At 45.0% G+C, this 20,371-nt stretch overlaps 1 protein-coding gene across 1 annotated transcript in view; it reads right to left on the bottom strand.

Moving 5' to 3' along the window:
* Positions 1–20,371, bottom strand: part of LOC128887317 (nephrin) — a 360,575-nt gene that overhangs the window by 8,786 nt on the left and 331,418 nt on the right. The window contains exons 6-19 of the mRNA XM_054143079.1: positions 15,357–15,545; positions 8,536–8,715; positions 7,785–8,075; positions 6,855–7,154; positions 6,328–6,464; positions 5,874–6,027; positions 5,117–5,419; positions 4,640–4,915; positions 4,151–4,441; positions 3,832–4,010; positions 2,870–3,290; positions 1,760–1,912; positions 1,289–1,416; positions 273–459 (exon numbers count right to left, since the gene is read on the bottom strand). Coding sequence (XP_053999054.1) covers positions 273–459; positions 1,289–1,416; positions 1,760–1,912; positions 2,870–3,290; positions 3,832–4,010; positions 4,151–4,441; positions 4,640–4,915; positions 5,117–5,419; positions 5,874–6,027; positions 6,328–6,464; positions 6,855–7,154; positions 7,785–8,075; positions 8,536–8,715; positions 15,357–15,545 — 3,189 coding nt within the window. The remainder of the gene's footprint in view (positions 1–272; positions 460–1,288; positions 1,417–1,759; positions 1,913–2,869; positions 3,291–3,831; positions 4,011–4,150; positions 4,442–4,639; positions 4,916–5,116; positions 5,420–5,873; positions 6,028–6,327; positions 6,465–6,854; positions 7,155–7,784; positions 8,076–8,535; positions 8,716–15,356; positions 15,546–20,371) is intronic.

Here is a 20,371-nt window from a genome sequence, read left to right as displayed (position 1 = left end):
AACCCCGGGGATATAAAATATTGCAAAAGCTTTGCTCATCGTGTTATGCATGTAAAATATTTCATTTGAATTCATTATGTTGGTAAAATATAAATAAAGTTTATTGGTGTTTATTTAGATTGTTTTAATTTCACATTTAATTACGAAATAATAGCCGGTGGCATGAAGTAGCTACTGTGTAAAATTGTCAACAATGTGTCAACGGGGTAATCACGGGTGCTCTACCATCTCTTTTCGTTATATTTATAATAAAATTGCAAAAGTGCACGTACCAGAAAGCGTCCCACTCGCCGTCGTTCGCTGTGGCGGCGAATCCATACTCATGGGTGGTTGAATGTGGTTGCCACGACGACCAAGAGTCCCCTGATGATGTACCTGCATCTCCAAGTTCCCTTTCCCAAAATCTTGCATGGTTTGGTCTATTAAATACGTGCTAGCGGCCGTCTTTCGTCCCTCGTCCTGTCGCGTCACACAGAGAGAAAGGATTACGTTAAACCGGGGCACGTCGCAGACGTTAAACCTGCAACGGATCTACGAGATCGGTCGAAACTCTGATACCAGATATCGGATAAGAATCGAGGAGCTTCGTCCATTATTCGTAGCGTATCAGTATGAAGCGCGTTACCGGAAGCAACGCTTCGCGTTCACTTTTTGTTCGTTAGTCTCGTCATTCTGATACATTACGAGAATTCTCGACGCGTGTACGTGCATGGGAAATAGTTCTAAGCATCCAACCCAAAACCTGCCTACACTTAAGGACACTGTGAGAAACGAGGTGAGATTCCGCTAAGTATAAGAGCGAGAAAAATAAAAGAAAAGTGTTAGACTCTAGAAGGGCTTGCGTCTAAAAAGGAGTTATGTCTCTGCTACCGGTTAGGCTCCGGAGGAGTTTACGACTGCTATGAAAATCGTAAGTGCGAGGAAAAGGAAAAATCAAAGTATTCGTCGAGAAAAGATACGATTGAAGAGCGTGAAAAAAGGGATCCAAGGGAGGTATAAACGAAACAGGAAAGCGTTAATAAAAGTGGAACGTGTTGCGTTTAGAGTTCGCGTTCGGAACTACTGGTTAGGCTTCGGTAGAGTTCACGGTTGTTATCTAAATCGTGATGCGAAAAAGAGACGATGCGAGAGAAGAGAAGAAATCGAAGTATCCGAGGCTACGGTCGAGCTAAAAGTGCGACGGGGGGTCCGATACGGACGTAAAACGGAACAGAAAAGTGTTAATAGAACTCAAACCTACCCTCCGGCATTACTTGTTACTAAGAACATACTGACTGATCGCACTGACCACGTAATCGTTAGTGTCGAAGTTAACGTCGCTCTTCTCGTCCGACACCGAACTTAATTCACCGGTCATGGTGTCTCCGTTCACCGTGGATGGTGCGTACATATCAGCTGTCTGCGATTTGTTAATACCTGTGCAAATGAAACAGAAAGAACGATTAGAAACGTGGTGACGTCGCGGCCGATGCCTGTTAGACGCATTACGTTACAAAATTCGCTAGAGGCGAGGCAAACGTGTTTGCCTTGCCCTCGACGTGTTCACTTACGATCTTTATTTCGTTTTCTCATAATGTACCACAACGCGATGATCAGGATATTAATGACAAAAAAGATGAGGGAGGTTGCAGCAAACGTATAGATATAATTCATTGCAAAATCCCCCTTCTCCAAGAGAACGTCCGGCAGGTTCTCAGCGTTATTCGGTCCTAGAGGGATAAGCAGAAAGAAAAATATATGTGACAGTGATTATATTTACCGGAACGTTGGGCCTTCTTTTTCGATTTTAATGTAGCAAAGGCTATGGGCGCAGCAATGAGTAGGCAAACAGAGGCGGAAACAGTGATGATAATGACGATGATGTAGGAAGAATTAATCTCGCTGGATGTCACGTCGGTAGGTGGTGCCTCCCCTGTAAGCCAAGCCAACGCACCCATCACCGAATTGTTATTCATGCAACGGCGGGTCCACAAATGTTAGTTACATTTAGCACGGCGAATCGATAGTTAAACGCACTCGCGCGACATTTCATTAGCGCATCTAAGTCCATCAGCAATGGTAATCTTTCGCTTGAATCCGTGATTAGGCACACAAATGACGCCCGACGTACGCGATAGCGCACGGAATTTAGGGGGTGTTCCCTTTATTGGCACGACAAACGATATTACCAGCTCGATGTTAACAAACCACTTTCGCGTTAACACGTTACGCGCCACGCCGATCTTTGAGAAAGTCATGGTTCGAGAAAAATGATTTTCATCCGTTACTACGAATGGAACAATAGAATTTTCGTCTGTTAGTTTAATGTAAAATGGTCGCGTATAGGTCTTGCATTTAAAGCGTTACGTTGGACTCGAAGAGCTAAAACGAGATTAGAGAATACTAAGGGTTATATTTAAGGGTGGAATATCAAGAGAATCAACAAATGTATTCCACTAATTCCGTTGCGGCACCTCGCGTCGAACTTGACACCTTAAGCGCAAGAATTCCTTTCGAAATGCTCAATGTTTCACTACGAGTCTACGGAAGATATTAGTCGACATTAACTACTGGTACAAAACGAAGCCACGAATTAGCTACATACGATCGACAACATGTCCCCCTACTAACAGATACTACACGTTTAAATGCATGGTTTCAACGCGTGATTGACAACACGCCGGTACGCACGATGCGAAAGGTATTTTTGGTAATTGAAGCGATTACATGATTTCGCATCGAATTGTTAGTAAAGGAGTACCGTTGTCACGACAACGATTCGTTAAGACTGTTAGCATTGCGGATGGTAATCCAAATGGCGAGGTACTATTCGCTCTAAGAAGCAATAATTACGGCAGAGCGTGAATACTATAAAATTTCGATGACTTACGTAGCGTCTGAACTTTCACGATGTCGGGTTGAAAGCCACTGTCTCCCTTCTCGTTAATGGCTTTCACGCTGAACACATAGTAAGTCCCCAGGGAAAGTCCGGTTATCGTGGTTTTATATTCTCCCGGGGAAACGTCTAGATAGTGGTATCGATCCTCGTAGTCGAGCGCCTCGCGCCAACGTATTTGGTAGGACGTCGGTAAGCCACCGTCGAATGCCCTCTTCCACGTCAAAGTGACCGAGTCGTGGGTCACGTTATAAACCTCCAGATCGGTGGGTTTGTCCGGCGGTGACGTGACGTCCAAGTGTATGATATCCGTCGACTGTCCCATTTTGTTCATCGCACGGCATTCGTATTTCCCGTAGTCGGTGGACGTTACGCGGAAAATGGTCAGCGTCGACTCGGAAAATAGTTCGCTCAGCTGGAAAAACAGTGATTCTGATAAGTAACCACGCGCCATACCGAAAGTATACAGAGTTGCCGTCGTTATTCAGGGTTGTCAAAAAGTTATATTAACACGTTGGTCGCCACGTCACCCAGAAATGGGTGACAGGACTGGGACTTGGTTGAGAGGAGTGGCGTTGCGTGTATGGATGGCGAGAGTGGTGAGTGTTGAAAGCGATTTAAGTAATAAGAAAGGGGTAGGTATACACACAGAGTAAAAGAATTAGAGGTGTTAGGACTGAAATTCTGCGGGTGACAGGACTGTTAAGGACCGTTAAGGAACTAAACAAATTAATTTCGAAGCCGAGGCGATGAATTTGGCGAGGTTGCAAAAATGAAATATTAGAACCAGTGTTAAATTATCCAATCTTCGACAGCCTGGAGGCGACGTTTTAACTCTGTAGAAATTGTCACGAGTTTTAGTCCGGCAGCCAACGTGTTAATTCCACGAAAATATGAAAATTAACCACCGTTCTCGAGTTCACCACGTAACGTTGACGATATTCGGTACGACTTACATCCGTGTGCGTGACGCTGTACTTGTGTTCCGTAACATTCGGCAACAAAGTCTTCCCGTTGAACGTCCAAGCGAATCTGGGCAACGGGGAGCCTCTCGCTTTGCAAAACAGCTGCACGTTTATCCCTTTGTTCGCCGCCGCTCTTCTCGTCAAAGGTGTGTTCATCATTTGCGGCTTGACTGTAACGATGCAGTAATTTATCAAACGCGGCCGCGTGAAATGTCTGTTGTTTCTCGCTATTTACGTCGGAATCGCATTGTTTCTGGCTCGAACGCGCTTAAAGAAACCGTGTCGGTTTAAATCGGTGTACGATACATACAGTTCGTAACGAAGAGAATGGGCTCGGAGGTAACGTTGCCGATCCCGTTGTTGGCTTTGCACTGGTACTCCCCGACGTCTTCCTGATCGGGATTTTCGATGTGCAGATAAGAAGTTTTGTTGATAAAAGAGGTGGAATAGCGCCCGGAGAGCTCCGAGTTCGAGCCAACTTTCTGCCACGTGACGTACTCGTCTCCTATGGGGCTACCGTCCACCTCGCAGAACAATTTAGCTTCGATTCCTGGAGGATACACTATCCCGGAAGCCGAGGTACGTTTAATTTTTGCCGAGTCTGGAATGCATACGGTACAAGATCAAATATTGAGAATCTTGCTATTGTTACGTAGCAATCTGGAAATGCAAATTGACACAGCGAGAAGTAGCAAAGACGAAGGTTGGTAGGAAAGATGAATGCGTCCAGGAACTTGTACTTTTTTTCTTCTTACAAACTGTAGGGAAATCATGGAAACCAGGGGTTGCGTCTACTTACATTGCACAGTTAGATTTAATTGGTAGAAAGTCGTTCCTTCTTCGTTGGTCGCTTCGCAGATGTAGGTTCCAGCGTCGTGGCGATCCAGCTTGGTGATGTTCAACATAGGCCCGCGAACGGATATTCTCCTGTTGCTGCTGACCAATGGCAAACCGTCTCTGGTCCATGTGTACTTTATGTCGTTGGGATTGGCCATGGCGGAGACGGAAATCACGAAAGGTTCGCCCTCCATTCCGATCAACTCGTGAGGCTCTATCGACGAGAATATCGGCTTGTCTGCGGATGGAATTTAATTTTTGCAATTTTCTTTCAATCGTTCGATTTATAAAATAATTCTTAGTATACGATAGTGCTTTAACGCGATTCTATTCAGACCTTTCAGTTGGAATTACGGAATTATTTTCGAGTAATTTGGTATCCTCCAGGTGTAACGAGAATTCTCTCTGTCGCGAGTATCATCGATATTAGTTTACTTACACAGCACATCAAGAGTCGTGGCATCGTGAATCGACCTTTCCATTTGATTATTTCTCGCTTGGCAAGTGTACACCTCCCCGTTCATGTCTTCGGTGACGTCCATCGCGAGCTCCACGAACGACAGAAATCCACCGTGCAAGCCAGGCTTGGTGCCATTTTTGGTACCCTGGACAGGTATGCCGCCTTTCCACCAAGACATCTCCGCTGCCGGGTTGCTGCTGCTCGACTCGCAGATGATGCGTCCTTCTTGGCCCGCGTGTAGGTCCTGAGGATCGCGCGTGATCTTCACTTTGTCCGGTGGGACTGAAACAGGAAAACGTCATTTGCGAGTCATCGAGAAATGCTTACGAGAGACTTTCGAAGTTGTTGAAAGTAGTCGAGGACAAACTTTAGGGGCGCGTACCAATTAAGCAATTAAACCAATTAAACAAACCTTCGACGAACGCGATTCATTTTGACGGAATATCGTCGTCTTGACGATAATTGCGGGAGAAAGAAGCTGGAAATTCCTGCAGGTACGAGAGTAACAGATCCGATAAGGAGCCCTAATTACGCGGTACAGAAATCTCCGTTTCTGCGGTCAATTATATCTTTCTACCTCTAATTTCTCAATCTTACTATGGTAACCAATTATCGAGTACGGATTTCAGGTAAATAAATTTTATTTATACGAAGATGTTTCCGAATCTTGATAGGTGGTAGTAAAGTTTTGCCCCGACTGTTTTCAAGAACTCGTACGTATTCGATCGTGTCTTACAGTTGACTTTCAAGACGAGGACTTTGATCAAAGGATATTTGGTAGCAGAGTTCATTCCTTCGCATCGTATGTGAGCGTTATTGTCCGACGCGTTCACGAGCATCGTCAGCTCACTGGACACTGCGTGATCTCTCGTTCTGGTAGTTCCAGGTACCTGTAGCAAGGGATACATCCATAAATAAATACACCTGCTCATCCTCATCTTCCAAGAGTACATCGAAAAAGAATCACGCTACGAGACCTTAACTACCGATAACTTAAATATTAGGTTGTCCAAAAAATTCGTTTAATGATGGTTGTCTCTCTTCAGTTCGGATCGTTATGAACTCGACGAGGACTTGTGCAAATATGAAATTATAATTTGAGAAAAATCGCTGTTTCGGCCAACCCGATAGCTTCTCCCAAGAGTGAGCACACCTTTAAACGATCCCAACGCGGACATCCATTCACCCACCTTTCTGTCGTTCTTGTACCAAGTCAAAGTAGCCAGCGGATTTCCCGAAATAGCGGTGCACATGAGTCGCAGGACCGTGCCAGCGTCTATCGTCGACCCCTCCTCGTAGCCACTGATGCTGAGCTTCGACGGTGGGTCTGCGCACGATAAAACACGTCAAGTGCTACTCTCGAACGTAATTTCGAGCGACACCGTTCCATTCGACGACGGTAAAACCGTCTAGGCGAAAATACTTAATTCCCCCCGAACGGAGGGGAACAAAGCACCGGAGAACAAGCGTAGCCGGATCGAAGCAGAATTAATTTTGCCGCGAGTTTGCGTTACATCAGGAAACAGGGGAAGGCGGGGCATCGTAGTTAGAGCGAAGCCAAATTCACGGAACCAGGATAAACCGACAAGACACGGAACAGTGCAAAGTCTGAGCTTGCTCGGGATTAGTTTCATATTAATCCCGTAACTAGGTCCGGATTGCGCGGGGATTAGGTTTACACCGCATTCATTCGGTTAATTGCCCATCGTGTACTCACAAATCACGTTTATGGTGTGCGTTTTGACGACGTTCTCCGTGAGCTTGACGTTTGTCGCGTCGCATATCACCACGATGCTGCGGCTGGTGCGATTAATGTTGAACGTCACGTTGGACATGGTGATCCATCCTCCCTGAGGCGCGCGCTCGGTCCTCGAGGCGTTACTTTCTATATTGTGACCGTCCACCGTCCACTTTATGTCCGCCGGCGGGTTCGAGTTCTCCGTCGTGCAAGTGATCACCACTTGCTCGTCGGCCTTCGCCTCCGTGGGACCGGTGATCGTCACACCCAGCGGCGCGACTGGAAACGATTTACCGGTTCGTTACGAACGACGGATAGGCAAAGGTTTCGTCGATATGCCCGGGATGCCCTTGGAAATTTGAAATTCGCGGTGGCGGTCTCTCATCCCTTATTTCCCTCCCTTATTTTTTGGTTAATCCTTCGCGGTCACCCGGGGACAAAATGTCCCCAAGCGCCACTTCAAGCTAGAATTACTACAAGTTATTAATTTTATGAAAATATATCAAAAATTGTCAGAGTTATGATTCTCTTTAGTAAATACTGTTTCTCTTACGCATATTGCCTCCTTGCTGATTTTTTTTCGCCATTTTGGAAATTTGATAAAAATTTTTTGCTACGATATTCTCATTCTGAAAGGTTCGAACTAATATCCTGAATTTTTATGAGTCGTTCGAAACGATACTGGCAACGCGGCAATCATTTAAACATGGCTGGGGTCATCGGGACCTCCTGCGACCGGGCGCGGAACGTGCGACCTCGGAGGGTTAAAGTAAATCTCAAATAAAATACTTAAAACCGTTGGTAGCTGCTGATAACGAAATTGAAATATAATTCGGTAGAGTAATAATAAAACGAAGTAATACGTAAATTTATTCTCGTAAATTTATTCTTAAGGAGCTCGATACTTACAGAGGACGGTGAGGTCGACGTGGACCTTCATGGGCTCGACGCTCATAATGTTGGAGACCTCGCACCTGTATCTGGCATTGTTATCTTGCGCTTTCGCGATGATGGACAACACGCTCTCGGAGAAGCTGCCCTCGGTGCGATACACGGTCGTGACCTGTTCGTTGTTTCTGTACCAGATGATCTGAGCAGGCGGATTTCCGCCTCGCGATCGGCAGGTTAGCTCCAGCTGCTGGCCGCGTTTCACGGTCTCGCCTTCCGTGTATCCCTCGATGTAAGGCATACCGGGCAGATCTGAAAATTATTCAATCGAGCGTCGAGTCCCTGAAACCTTCCTCTTTTAATGGAGAAAGTTTCTTAATAGAAGCTCGCGGGAAGGAGAGGAGCGAGAAACAGAACAGGAACGATTAATACGCGAGCAAAGGTTTCATCTGTGACGACCGATCAACGCAGCTCGACTTGGATAATCAGCTAAAAGAGTAGGCTGCGATCGTTCTGATAAAACGTAATTTTTTTGACGGTGAGAGAGGTTGTAGCTCTCCTCGAGCCAATCGGCAAATTAGAAGATACGAGCTGCAGGATTGGAAAGAATCGTAGAGTCTAATAATCGGAGTCCTCTATCGCTGTTTGAGATTTAAGGAAACGATCGCTCGAAAACATCGGTAATTGAAGCGGTGGGTATTTAATCGAAAAGAAATTGTTTCGGATGGAAATAGAAGTATATAGATTCGATAAAGACGAAATAAGATCTTACAAAACACGGAAAGTTTGATGGTGGCCCTTAAAGGCATGTCGATCGGTATGGCGGGATGGTTGGCCTCGCAAGTGTAGTCCATGTCGTTGTCATCCGCGGTGGGAACGATGACGATGGACCCGTGGGTGTCGTATTTGAGCAATTCCTTCTTACTTTCGCCAGGCTTCTGCAGTTCTTTGTCTGAAACATCGAGAAACGTGCGATAATTTCGCAAAATGTCCGTAAACAATGGTAATCGGCGAAAATCGATCCTTTCGAAACGCCAGATTACAATAACCCCTTAATTCCGTTCCATTTGCTTCGGCCAGAATTCCACGCCAAATCCTCATAATTCATTTCGCATCAACGATCCGTCTAAACCTGCAATCCGTGCAACACGGCTCGCAATGTGGAGTTTAATTAATCCGACGAGAATTTTAATTGTGCATATTCGACGCGGCACGGTGGTAATTCGCGAGGTCTATGCGCGGTGAGATGCTTCTTAAAAATTCAAAATTCGCGATGCGAAAGCGTATCGATCGGCACGAAAATATTTCAACTGTCGGACCTCCTTTGACGGATTCGAAAAAGAGAGAAAAATTAATTTACTATCGGTAACGTTTCCAGAATACGTTTCACGACTACAGAGAACTATGTCGCGAACAATTGGTCGAAACGTCACGCGTACGTAAAAGTCTTCGCTTTTAGGGTTGTCTGTATTTTTAAACAGGGCTTATTCTATAAAATGTCCGAAACGTTCTAGTTTTCCCGCGGTCAGACTAGAACAACTCCTTAAAAGGATGGAACTTATCGCGCGGGCGTTGAAACCAAAATGGAATTGGACCCGAAACGGTATCGTCGTAAATGAAAACGATGCGAACCGATCCCACGAATTCGGCTATCAATTTTGGCTGCTTTTTGCAGCTTGCAACCGCGTTCGTATTTCCGATTAATAACGCCGGTAACTGACATCGTTGCTGAACTCGCGAATTTCTGAAATGAAATAAAGAGCCATCGCTACTTCGGTTAAAAGCCTGTCCAGTCCTGTTTGACGATGATTTAACAACTTAACAGTGTCGGCCCCGCCGACGCTTTATTCGCCAACGATCGAGAGTGCGACCTAAATAAATATCAGCGAAACACCGTGATGTAACGGCCGTCGAACTTCTTTAAAATAAAATTCACGGTTTATCGGGTGAAGCACTGCTTCTCGGAATTTAGTCGAAACGAAAATTTACGATCGATCCTCCGGTGTGGAAGCAATTCCGGTAGATATAAAACGCAAATATAAATTTTTATAAATCGTTATAAATTTTCCAGAAACCTTATAACAAGTACCAGTACATTCTTTCCCGGGCGGTTAATTAATCGATTACTGGGAGCAAACGGAATTTTCATACGAGTTTGTTACTCCGGTTTGAGGACGGATAACAAAATTGCTTGGTTAATTACGGATCAACAAAGGGAACCAAGAGACAAGGCGGAGGCAATCAGCGACGAGCTCCTATTGACTTAGAAAACGATCACCAACGGAATTCGGTGCTCGGGAACGTGTGCGAACGGCAGGCGAAGTTGCGTGTGCACAGTTAGAAGTAGACTAATTCGCGAAACTTAGTTGTAAACTAGTCGTAAACCACCGAAATTTTGCCTCCACCGGCGAAATCCGATTCGCGGATGGCCGGGACGCGTGAACGTGCCATTCGAATCTGTCTCTTTTGTTTTCGAAAAACCAAGAAATTCTGCGTTCCGGAAGAGAGCGTTATTTGTGAACACAGGATAAATATCAGACGTCATCGGGAAGTGAAATTGAAAGATGAAAAAGTGGCACTCTGGGTCCGAGACAGTGACTCTTTGAATACAGTAAATAGACATCCAACGAAAATGGAATACTAATGTTCACTTGTAAAACAATTCCGAGATTACAAGATTTTTACGTTTCGCCGCGTTACTGCTGCGAAACCGACGGTCCGATTTATTAACAAGAGGAATTAAACGCGGCAGACGGCTGAGAACGTTATTATACGTGTAGCGGGGGGAATTATTTCATCTCGCCAAAATGGAAAATAGTTTTCCCGAGAAGAAAATTGGCCAGACGCGGAATGTCTGCCCGACGGGCGGCTCGCCGGCTATCGCGGCTAGGGGGATGCGAAAATTTCTTGAAAAATTAAAAGTCAACCGTGATAAAGTAAATAGAGCCCGAAAAAATAGAAATAGCGTTTGTTTCCCGTGCTCCTATTCGATCGAAAAAACGGAATTGAAATTCGTCCGCTGAATATTTCCAAGTCTCGCGAGGGCTTCCCGACGAAACTAGCAACGCGAAAATTTGAATGTTAAAAATATTATTTTCTTTCTAAATCGATATCGATGCAATTACTATCCATAGGCCCATACGCCGTAAGTAATGGTAATTAATGTAGCATTTATTCGATAAATTGAAGTAAGTAGTAAGTTCGATAATAAATCTAACAAAAAAAAAAAAAAAAAAAAAAAAAAATAAATAGCGAACGTGTACGATACTAGCCAGTACGAATAAATCTTGCAACGATACAGTCTAAAAGGTTAGCGTTTTTAGTATTTCCATCGGCCACGGACGAGGAGTCCTTTGAGGATTTCAACACTTTGTCGCTGAGACGCTGCGGGAGAAGATGTTCGAAAAATTCGTCCGCGAGCATGCAAATATCTTGAAAACCGCGCGCTGAGAAACGCACGGAGAGTAAATCGTGAAAGTTTTCGAACAGGCAAGGAGCTTCCAGCGTTCCACAAAAGCAACCATTCCGTTGAAAGATGTAACAAGTGGAAAAAGGGGGGAGGTAGGAAACGATGACATGGATCCACGGGCCCGCCGGACACGTTCGTATTCTTTGATAAATCCGGCAAAGCAAGTGGTCACTTTGACAAAAAACGTCCGAGGAAGTCGAAAAGGAGTTTAAACGCTGCTTCAAAGCTGGGATCCAGCCGCGACCTCAATTTCGTTCAGACTTTTGTTCTGCTTGGATCTTGTCGACTTGTATTTATTATATAACGGAGAATTCCCGAAACCGGGTTACCCCCATTCTCTCCCAAATTGCTCAACTTTTCAACTTCAAACGCGAATATCACGTGTACAAATGTACAATTTCAATTTCTAAATTATAAATTAAAATAACAGCTTATACCGCGATTGGGTTACTTTTACCGAAATTACTCTTTATATCTATTAAAAAGATTTGTTTAAATTAAAAGATAGTTTCAAAATAAATGTTTCGTTATAAATACTGTACAGACAGACTGTACATATCCAATTAAAAAATGTAGATTCTGTGAAAATTTGCACCAATAAGATATTTACTTTATTATTCGACGGCTTCGTATTATTCCACGAGAAACCTTTCGCACGATTCAGTGGATCACTCCACGCGTCGCTTTGAACGTCTCTGGTAAAAGGCTTCGTGCCGCTTTTCCTCCTCTCCGGGATGTCAAATCATTTTTCCGCGCGCGTTAATATTTAAACGCTGCCCTATTCTCCTCTGCAGTGTTTTTTGAAAGCACACTAGAGAATAACTTAATAGAGTGTCTTAGTTGCTCCATTATATCCTTTCCAACAATGCACTTCCCTCCGCGTTCGTCCCATATTCCCTTCTTTTCGTGCTCCTTCAACATGGTTAACGTTTCATGATCTCCAGGGTCGTAACTACGGTTTGCAGTACTTGTTTCAGTAGCTTGAAAGTTTGATCTATGGCCGTACAGGCTGCGCGAAGATTTTTCGTCCGTAATTCGGGTCCGTCTGCTTCGTTAAAGATGCTCTTGCCCTGGATCCTATTAATTGCAACTTGGTTCTTCAGTTTCCTCTCTTGGCGCGTTTAAATATTATTTTCTGATTTTCAAAGCAACGTTCACTTTTCGTAAAATAGCGGATATTTTGATTGTCGGCGATACTAGTACCCTGTTTAAAGTTAAACAAAGTTTAACGTTGCCGTACTTTTCAGTTTGCGGTAGCTAGCGAGGCAATTTTAAACGTGCAAAGGGAAGAAATAGAAACGTCAGTACAGAAATTAATTCTTTTGCCTTTTGTTCAGTGTTCGTGACGTACGCGAGTGCGGATGAACGTAACTTCGTTTTCTTTTAAATTCTCGTTTCTGCGACTATTCAGAATCTGCGCGTACATTTTTTACCGAATGTTAAACGAGCAATTTAAAAACGTTAACCGAAAAAGTTGCACGCATTCGAATGGTCAGTTTTCTTTTGGATACAATAATAAACCTCAAACTTTTTAATCGACGAATATCGTTTATTTTTCACAATTTACTAGTTTATAGGAAAATGTTACGAGTACCAAGTCGAGGATTATCGGGGAATTAGCTACTCATGATCCTCTAGTGGTTCAACCAAGGATCCCAGAGCCACTGGTGATCTAATTAGGGAGTCATGCCACTTTAGTAATCCAAATGGCAGTCCATGACTCTATCGGTAATCCAACTAAGACATTCATGACCCTTTAGTAATTCAATAGATCAGCTACGATTACGTCCAGGCGTATAGCGTGATTAGGCAATCTTTTCAAATATTCTCATTCGTAGATCCACCAAGTAATTAGCTATCCACGATCCCCTGGCGATTCAATTAGGGATCCCAGATCCGTCAATAGCACAAGAGACTCCACGACTCTCTAGCGATCAAATCCCAAGTAGCTATCTACTATGACTCCGTAGTAATCCAATCCAAGTAGCTTTCCACTGCGACTCTGCGGTAATCCAATCCAAGTAGCCATCTTCTCCGATTCTGTAGCAGTCTAACCGAGATACTCGCGACACTCAAACGATCCAACAAGGTATCCACGATCGGTAAGCAACTCCTTCGTGGTATTGATTCCGCCACGGACTTAGCGGTTCATGAATTCAGTTATCGAGCAGCCGTCGATTATCATACATTATTCAATTCTCGTTACAAGTCGCCATCCGATCCGGGAATGGCTCGATGGAATTTCAGCGAAGCGGCGAACTGCGTGCTCCGTATCGTCGATGGTTCTCGTACCAGTTGGCGAAGCCACTTACCGAGCTTTTTGTCTCCGCCAATTTCCCTCAAGTATTTGGAAACTGTCGCGGCGTTTAGGCCAACTCACGCCTCGAGTTCCCCGACAGTTTGACACGAATCTCCTTCGAGTAGCGTTTTCAAACGTTTCGTGGCCACGAAATTGAGGCGATTAGAAACGAATTTTGAACATAGCTGACGAACCGAGCTGGTCGTTAGGTCGAGCGTTTACCATTTAGTTCGTGTGACGTTGATATAGGTGGGAAGACCGTTTTCTTAAAAAATATTTCTGGAAGTGCGTACCTCTCGGTAATGTTTCCGTGCGGTTCGATGTCTGAAGTGTTCAGAACGAAGAGATAAACAGATGTTTCGGGTCGACTAAGCCGTCAGACCGGGATTTAAATAAAGATAACGAGCGGATCGAATCGCTCTGTTTCATATTCATTAATTATTATACACAAACGTTGGGGGGAGGGGTTAACGATGCGGTCTTTGCTCGGTCAAACAATTACCAGCCTTCTTTTTCCACCGGCGTCCCCTGCTTATTACTTCTGCTTCCGCCGCACTCGTCTTTTATAACATTTCCCTCTCCGGGCGATGCTTCGCCTTTGTCTCGAAGCTCGCGTTTCGTACGGGATCGATAGTGCTCGGGGTGGACCCGATTTTACTTCCGAAGATTCCTCCTTCGTCTCTTCGGCGAAAACCGAGGGCGCGTCTTCCCTCTCGTTTCTTTTGTTTCGCCTCGCCTTCGAGTAGAATTGTTGTTCCAACGTACGACGACATCGCCCGGAATCAAGGGGGACTTTAATTGTCGGTAAAAATGGATTAAGGGTGGAATTAGGTTCGCGGAGGTCCCGTTGAATCGACGCCCGGAATCCACTTTAACGCGTTGCTTTTGTGCCTGATCGATTGACCGATGCTCCACAGGATCAACGCGAAAGAATTTTTAATTCGAGAGGGTGGCGCTCTTCGTTAACCCCCCCCCCCCCCCGCGCCATTTTATTCTACTCGAAGTTAATGTGTCGGAGGTTAGATAAAACGATGGATTCCTTCGCGAGAAATTAACGGGTACGAGTGAAAAAAAAAATACGAAGAATCGCGAACGCAGAACGAGATGCTCGGTTGAATTTGATTAACGAGAATCAGTTGATTCCCATTGGCTCCCACGCCGGTAATTAAATTACTTTGTGATCCACGAGTAAACAAAGGTTAATCATATCTCGAGGAGATTGTACGAGGGTGGGACTTGATTTCGGCAAGAAAACTCATTCGTCTCGTTCTTGTTTCCATCTCCCCCGGTGTCAATTATTTCTACTCGATTTATCTTGTCGAGTCTCGAATTTTGCCGGGGTTTGTATTTCGTTGGGACTGTCTCGAGATTTTCGTATCGAAGCCTTTTCTCGACTACCTTGTAACTGTACGATTCGCGACTCGCGATTTTCTCACGTGAACTTGAAAAGCATCCATTTCGTTTCAAAAAATAAATTACGACGAAGTGGATGCCATGTAAATATAACATCAGGAAACATTATTATATCGATGATAGAACAATGAATATTTTTTTTTTTTTTTTTTTTAATGATTACAAAACTGCCGGATCGAATTCTAATTACGATAATCGCGGAAAGTTAAGTTTTATAGTTAGCAACGTTCGGACTGAAAAATGTTTCTAATATATCTACGTGTGCAAATACGTTTTCGGGACAGAGGTCGATATAAATCGTTTTCGAGAGTCCCGACGTCGACTCTTATCGCGAAGATAAGAAGTTCGAGAGCCGCTTGATGATTCTTCGTCAATTTTAAGGGGTGGAACGCTGAACGATGAGTTTACTTACCACCCTCGATGGAGATCGGCGTAATCACCGTGTCACCCCCTTTGATTTGCACGTTTCCGCGATACCAGACGATCGATGCAGCCGGTTTCGCCGATCGAACGACGCACTCTAAGCGCCGCGATTCGCCAACCTTCACCTCGATCTTCCTCCTGTTAGGGTGGTTGCTGATCTCCACTTTCTGCGGTGGCGCTGTAACAAAAAAAAAAAATCAGGTGAACTTTCGGTCCGATTCTTGCTCTTCGATGAATGTAACGAAGTGATTCTTCCACGAGTTATTCCGTTAATTCTTTTTAAGAACTTGTTCGTTGTGTTTCGCCTGCGCGTGCTCACGATAATCGATGCTTTCGCGTTATCGAACGAGTGCACGGTAACTTTTTTTTTTTTTTTTTTTCATCGCACTGCATTATTAATAGTCGTTCCAGGTATTCACGCGAACAAAAGTGCGCTATATATAGGTTAATTAATTCCTTATGCGCTAGCGCAGCCAAAAAGATTAACAGCAGCCACTTTCGCATATTTCAGAGATTTACCTCAAATCGGCCGATACTTTAACCATCATAAAGATCATAAAGGAATTTGTAGCGAATAGTTCGACTAATTAAAATCCATAACTCTTACACTATCCATCGGTATGAAACGTTTATTTTTCGTAAGGTGCTAGCTGGATTTCCAGCCCTACGTCAAACTTTCTCTATTTCTTGTTAGTCGCCGCAGCTCTCTCGCACCGTAAATCTTTTTATCCTTTGAGAGGTGACCCAAATACATTCTCTAAAGTTCGTCACGCGTGCGATCAAGGCATCCCTCTTCGTCCGATGAACCCTCCCTTCGACTCGAAATATTTTTCGTTTCTCTTCGACGCGGCCAAGGCTCGGCTGTACGTCATTGTTACGCTCGGTATATTGTTCCAGGAATATTTTCAGCCCCCCCGATACGCTTCTCTGCTCGCGAACAGCCCTTTCGGTTGCATAGCCCCAGCGACCGATACGCGCCAGGGACTGGGCTGGCAGCGAGGAGTTCTGAAAATTCGCGTAACGTCAGCTGGTGGTGGGACAGGGGAGAAGGGAGCACGAAACGATCTTGCAGGAAAAAAGGGGGAGAAAAAGGAAAACACAAACGCATTGGCCGGGAAGCTCCGTGGGTAACGGTTATTTGCCACTTCATTTGGCCCGATGCAACGTGCTCTCGATCGGTTCGGCGGCATGGCGCATCGTTGAAGAAGAGTCTTTCCATCTAGGGAAGCCCCGGCTATCGATATCGGAAAATACGTTTTCGACCAACAGCCGTTGGCCCAGGCTGGAGTATACAGCGGCTAGGAGTACCTCTTGATTTGCGAGTTACTCTCCATGGAATTCTTCATGCGCGCACCGTTCCGCAACGGATTACGGGGGAGGGGATAGGGGAATTAACCCTGGACCGTGATATAACAGGAGTGCACTTTCGCCTGCTAGTTCATCTGTTGCAATTCGACGGGAACACCAACTTCGCCGATCGGGGGGAGGGGGGTGGGGAGGACGTTTCGCTCCTTTTCATCCGACTTTGCTGCTGTTTTGCTTCGTTTCGTTCAAATTCCTAGAGGATGCTAGGAGCTGATAGAGAAATCATTTGCTCGGAACGAAGAAGAAGACCCCGACGTCTATTAACGTTTCGATTCTTTGTTTTTATTCTAAAAAAGTACAAGGATTAAATGTACGATGATCGCCGAACGAATTCGTTTCTTTCTGTTGATATTCGAGCAATCGCGATTTAAATTAGTATCGTACCCGGTTGGTAGCGCAGTCTCGCGAGGAGAAGCAAGATGGAGCGCGGTAGATAGTGCTGTAGCGTCTGCGGAGGAGAAATTAGGCGAGGGAATAGAGGGAGAAATTAGGCGAGTAGAAAGACGCTCGGCGTTTAAGCGGGGAGCGCACGCTGACACAGGAAACGGTAAACACGGTTTAGTGATGCTGTTATCGCGGGTGGACAGCAAAGGGAAATATTGCACCTATTACTCGCCGAATACCTTTGCCACGGCCGGGGGCGTAATTCCAGCAGAGAGAATGCTCCGCTGGGTTCTTTCTTTCGGCGAAACGTAGCCCGGACCATTCGTCCACGTTCGTTTTTATCTGGCGAAATTGTCGGTTTTCTCGAGCGTGTAGATTAGGGGAATCGAGGGGGAAAAAGCAAACCGGGGGAATCTTTATTTCTCCTCGTGGTTTCCTTCCTAGGACCGCTACACGCGTTTTTCTGGACCGAGAGATGTACATCGTCGACCTTGCCGTTATCAATGCCCCCTCCCCCCCCCCTCCCACCCCTCCTCACCCTCGCTAGGCTCTCGGCGAGGAATTAGAACTTTAATGTGATCAATTTTTGCTAGTCGACTCGTGGCGGAGAAAGTCGTTATTTAGGAGGGAAAGAAAGTTTTGGGTAATTCGAACGAGGTAGGCAAATAAAGGGAGAAATTTTTGATAAGATTATCCAATGTAGCTGGCCATATTAATCTGGTACAATATGTTTTTATCTATTTTGTTTTCTTCTGGAAGTGAGCGTGCTTCGTGTTTTTGTTTTGCTTGCTTGAACTCTTTGTAATTAATTGTACTTGAGATGGAAATCGAAGTCCTGTTTGGAATATTCTCTGGAATTTGTCAAACTGCAATCGTTAATTCAAACGTGTGTTCTCATTGAAGAACACAAATAGCGAATTAATAGGTATTATTTATTTTAGTACGTATAGGGAACATCCCAACGCAAACACGAATAGTGCCAGGTCATTTCGATAATTGGATTTATATCTGTACATGGTGTTTCTGAATGGGTGAGATATATACGTGAAAAATGGACAACACCGTTTATTTGTACGATGGTACGATCGAGTTAGAAGCCACGTCTGACCATTACTCGGTATTTCTACTTGCCTTGGTATCGCTAGTATCGAGGATGAAATGATGTTATTTCTTTCGCGATGATTTCTTATCTTCTTCTTATCTTCTCATCTGATATATAACGTCATCTAATTATGCATGTTCGAGGTCCACAAGTGCCGGCGCAAGGTAAGGGACGAACTTTCGTCGAAGAGTAAAGACTTAATTTCTTCTTTGAAATTTACAATTTCCACAGGGATAGTTGGAGAAAATAAATGGACATCGTAAAGATTAAAGCATCGAGCGGCTAATCCCGAAAAATGAATGAAACAAACACACGTACACACCTCGGCAGTGGAAGGAGAATAATTTCGAGCAAAAGATGCGTCGCAGATTGGCCCTAGGGTCTAGACGCAACGCAGATGAAGCAATTCGCATTCCTTCCTCCCGGAAGTCACCCCTGCGCTCGTTATACCGTTCCCTCGCAACCCCTTTCCAACGTTCCCCTCGTATCAGACGCAGCAAAATTGAACGCGATTTCGTGGCGCGTGTCGCGCGCAGAAGCGCCTATTTTACATTTTCTAGAACAGTGAGCTGGAAGTCCAGCAATATCGTCGGATCGTGGGATTGCAGCGACGTCGACGGAACGCTGGAACAGAAACGACGCAAGGGCGAGGGGAGGATACCTGGTTGGATTCACGCGTTGCGTTCCAGGGATTGGAGAATGCGCGAAGAACGGGACGACGCGGCGGGGGAGAGTTGGAGGGTTGGAGAGTTGTTTCAGGGTTTAGCGATAATTGAGTGAGCGAATGCTGTATCGCCGTTGGGACTTCGAACGGGCGTCGAGTGTACAAAATGTGTCTGAAAAGTTCTTCCACTGTTCCAATCGCGGCGACGCACGTCGAATCGTTTCCGAGAGAAGAAACGACTCCACAATGGCCGATTTTAACAATCCAAGTGGACAACGAAGGGGACGCTTCCTCAGGGAAAAAGACAGACATCCATTTAATTCTGAATGTAGACGTTTCTGGTGGACGTGGACGTTGTATCGAGTTCGTACGTGGTTGTGTACATACGGTTGTTCGGAAAAGTAGATTTCCATCCTGTATGTATAATTAATTTTTTATAATTCTAGCTGGGAACACGAGGACTGGACAAATTTCGAAAACCAAAGAGTAATTTCCTCTCTAGAATTTTCAGAAATAGTTTACAACGATAGTTTTAATTGCAAGCGAAAATACTACGAGTACCTTTCCTCGACAGAGCGTACGAATTTGATGTGTTATACGATCGAATACTCTCGGTCTGTACTAGAGTTAGTTTTAGAAGAGTCGTCGACACGCGTCGCCAGACTCACTCTGCTCGCACGCGAGCGGTACAAAGCATGTCTGAAAAGTTGTTGGAATCGCGGCGACGCGAGGGGACAACGCTTTGACGCGAGTCGATTGGCTCGAAGGAAAGAAATGATCGTCTACGAGGCGAACTTCCACCGACGGATAGGGGAAAACTAATTATTTTCCGTCCGTCAAGAGTCACCGATTCTCGTCCCCTCGAGAATGAAGTTTTCCTTGATTTTCTATTTTTTTTTTTTTTTCCTTTCATTTGGACGTGGATGCGTGTTTGTCGAGGCGATTGATTCGATTGGCAGGAATTGATCGAACGATGGGAGGGAATCGAATTTGTTAAAGAGGCTTGTGTCGACGATACGTGCGGGCGAGCGATTGGAGCGATGCTATCGTTGGCCTCCGAGAAGAATGCTTCCGACAAGTACACTCGGGTCGAACGATCACGTCCACGTTAACACGGGCCACCTGTGTACCAACGCGAATACTCATTTCTACAAAAGTATCTTTTTATTTCAAATTCACGTTGAAAATATAGCGAGTCCCCTTTCGATTCACAGAATCGCCTCAAATTTCCGAGTTGAATTCTTTTTTTCGCTAAAAGTGCCTACTCTCGCGAAAATCTATCTCCCGATGAGTTTATCTTTTCGTGCGAGGCTGTCGAGAGGTTTTCGAGCGGTGTCGCGCTTCTCGCGAGAAAAGACAAGGAAAAGGGCGGGCGGGGGAGGAATGCCGGGTAGATCAGTTCCCGGACAGAGCCTGTCCCAACCCGGGGCGAGTTATTCCTTGACAATCGTTTTACTTCGTAGGTGACGTGGAAAATACGGCGTTTAAC

The sequence above is a fragment of the Hylaeus anthracinus genome, unplaced genomic scaffold (assembly GCF_026225885.1).
Source record: "Hylaeus anthracinus isolate JK02 unplaced genomic scaffold, UHH_iyHylAnth1.0_haploid 11985, whole genome shotgun sequence".
Classification (NCBI taxonomy): domain Eukaryota; kingdom Metazoa; phylum Arthropoda; class Insecta; order Hymenoptera; family Colletidae; genus Hylaeus; species Hylaeus anthracinus.
This window is presented reverse-complemented; position numbering and strand designations above follow the sequence as displayed.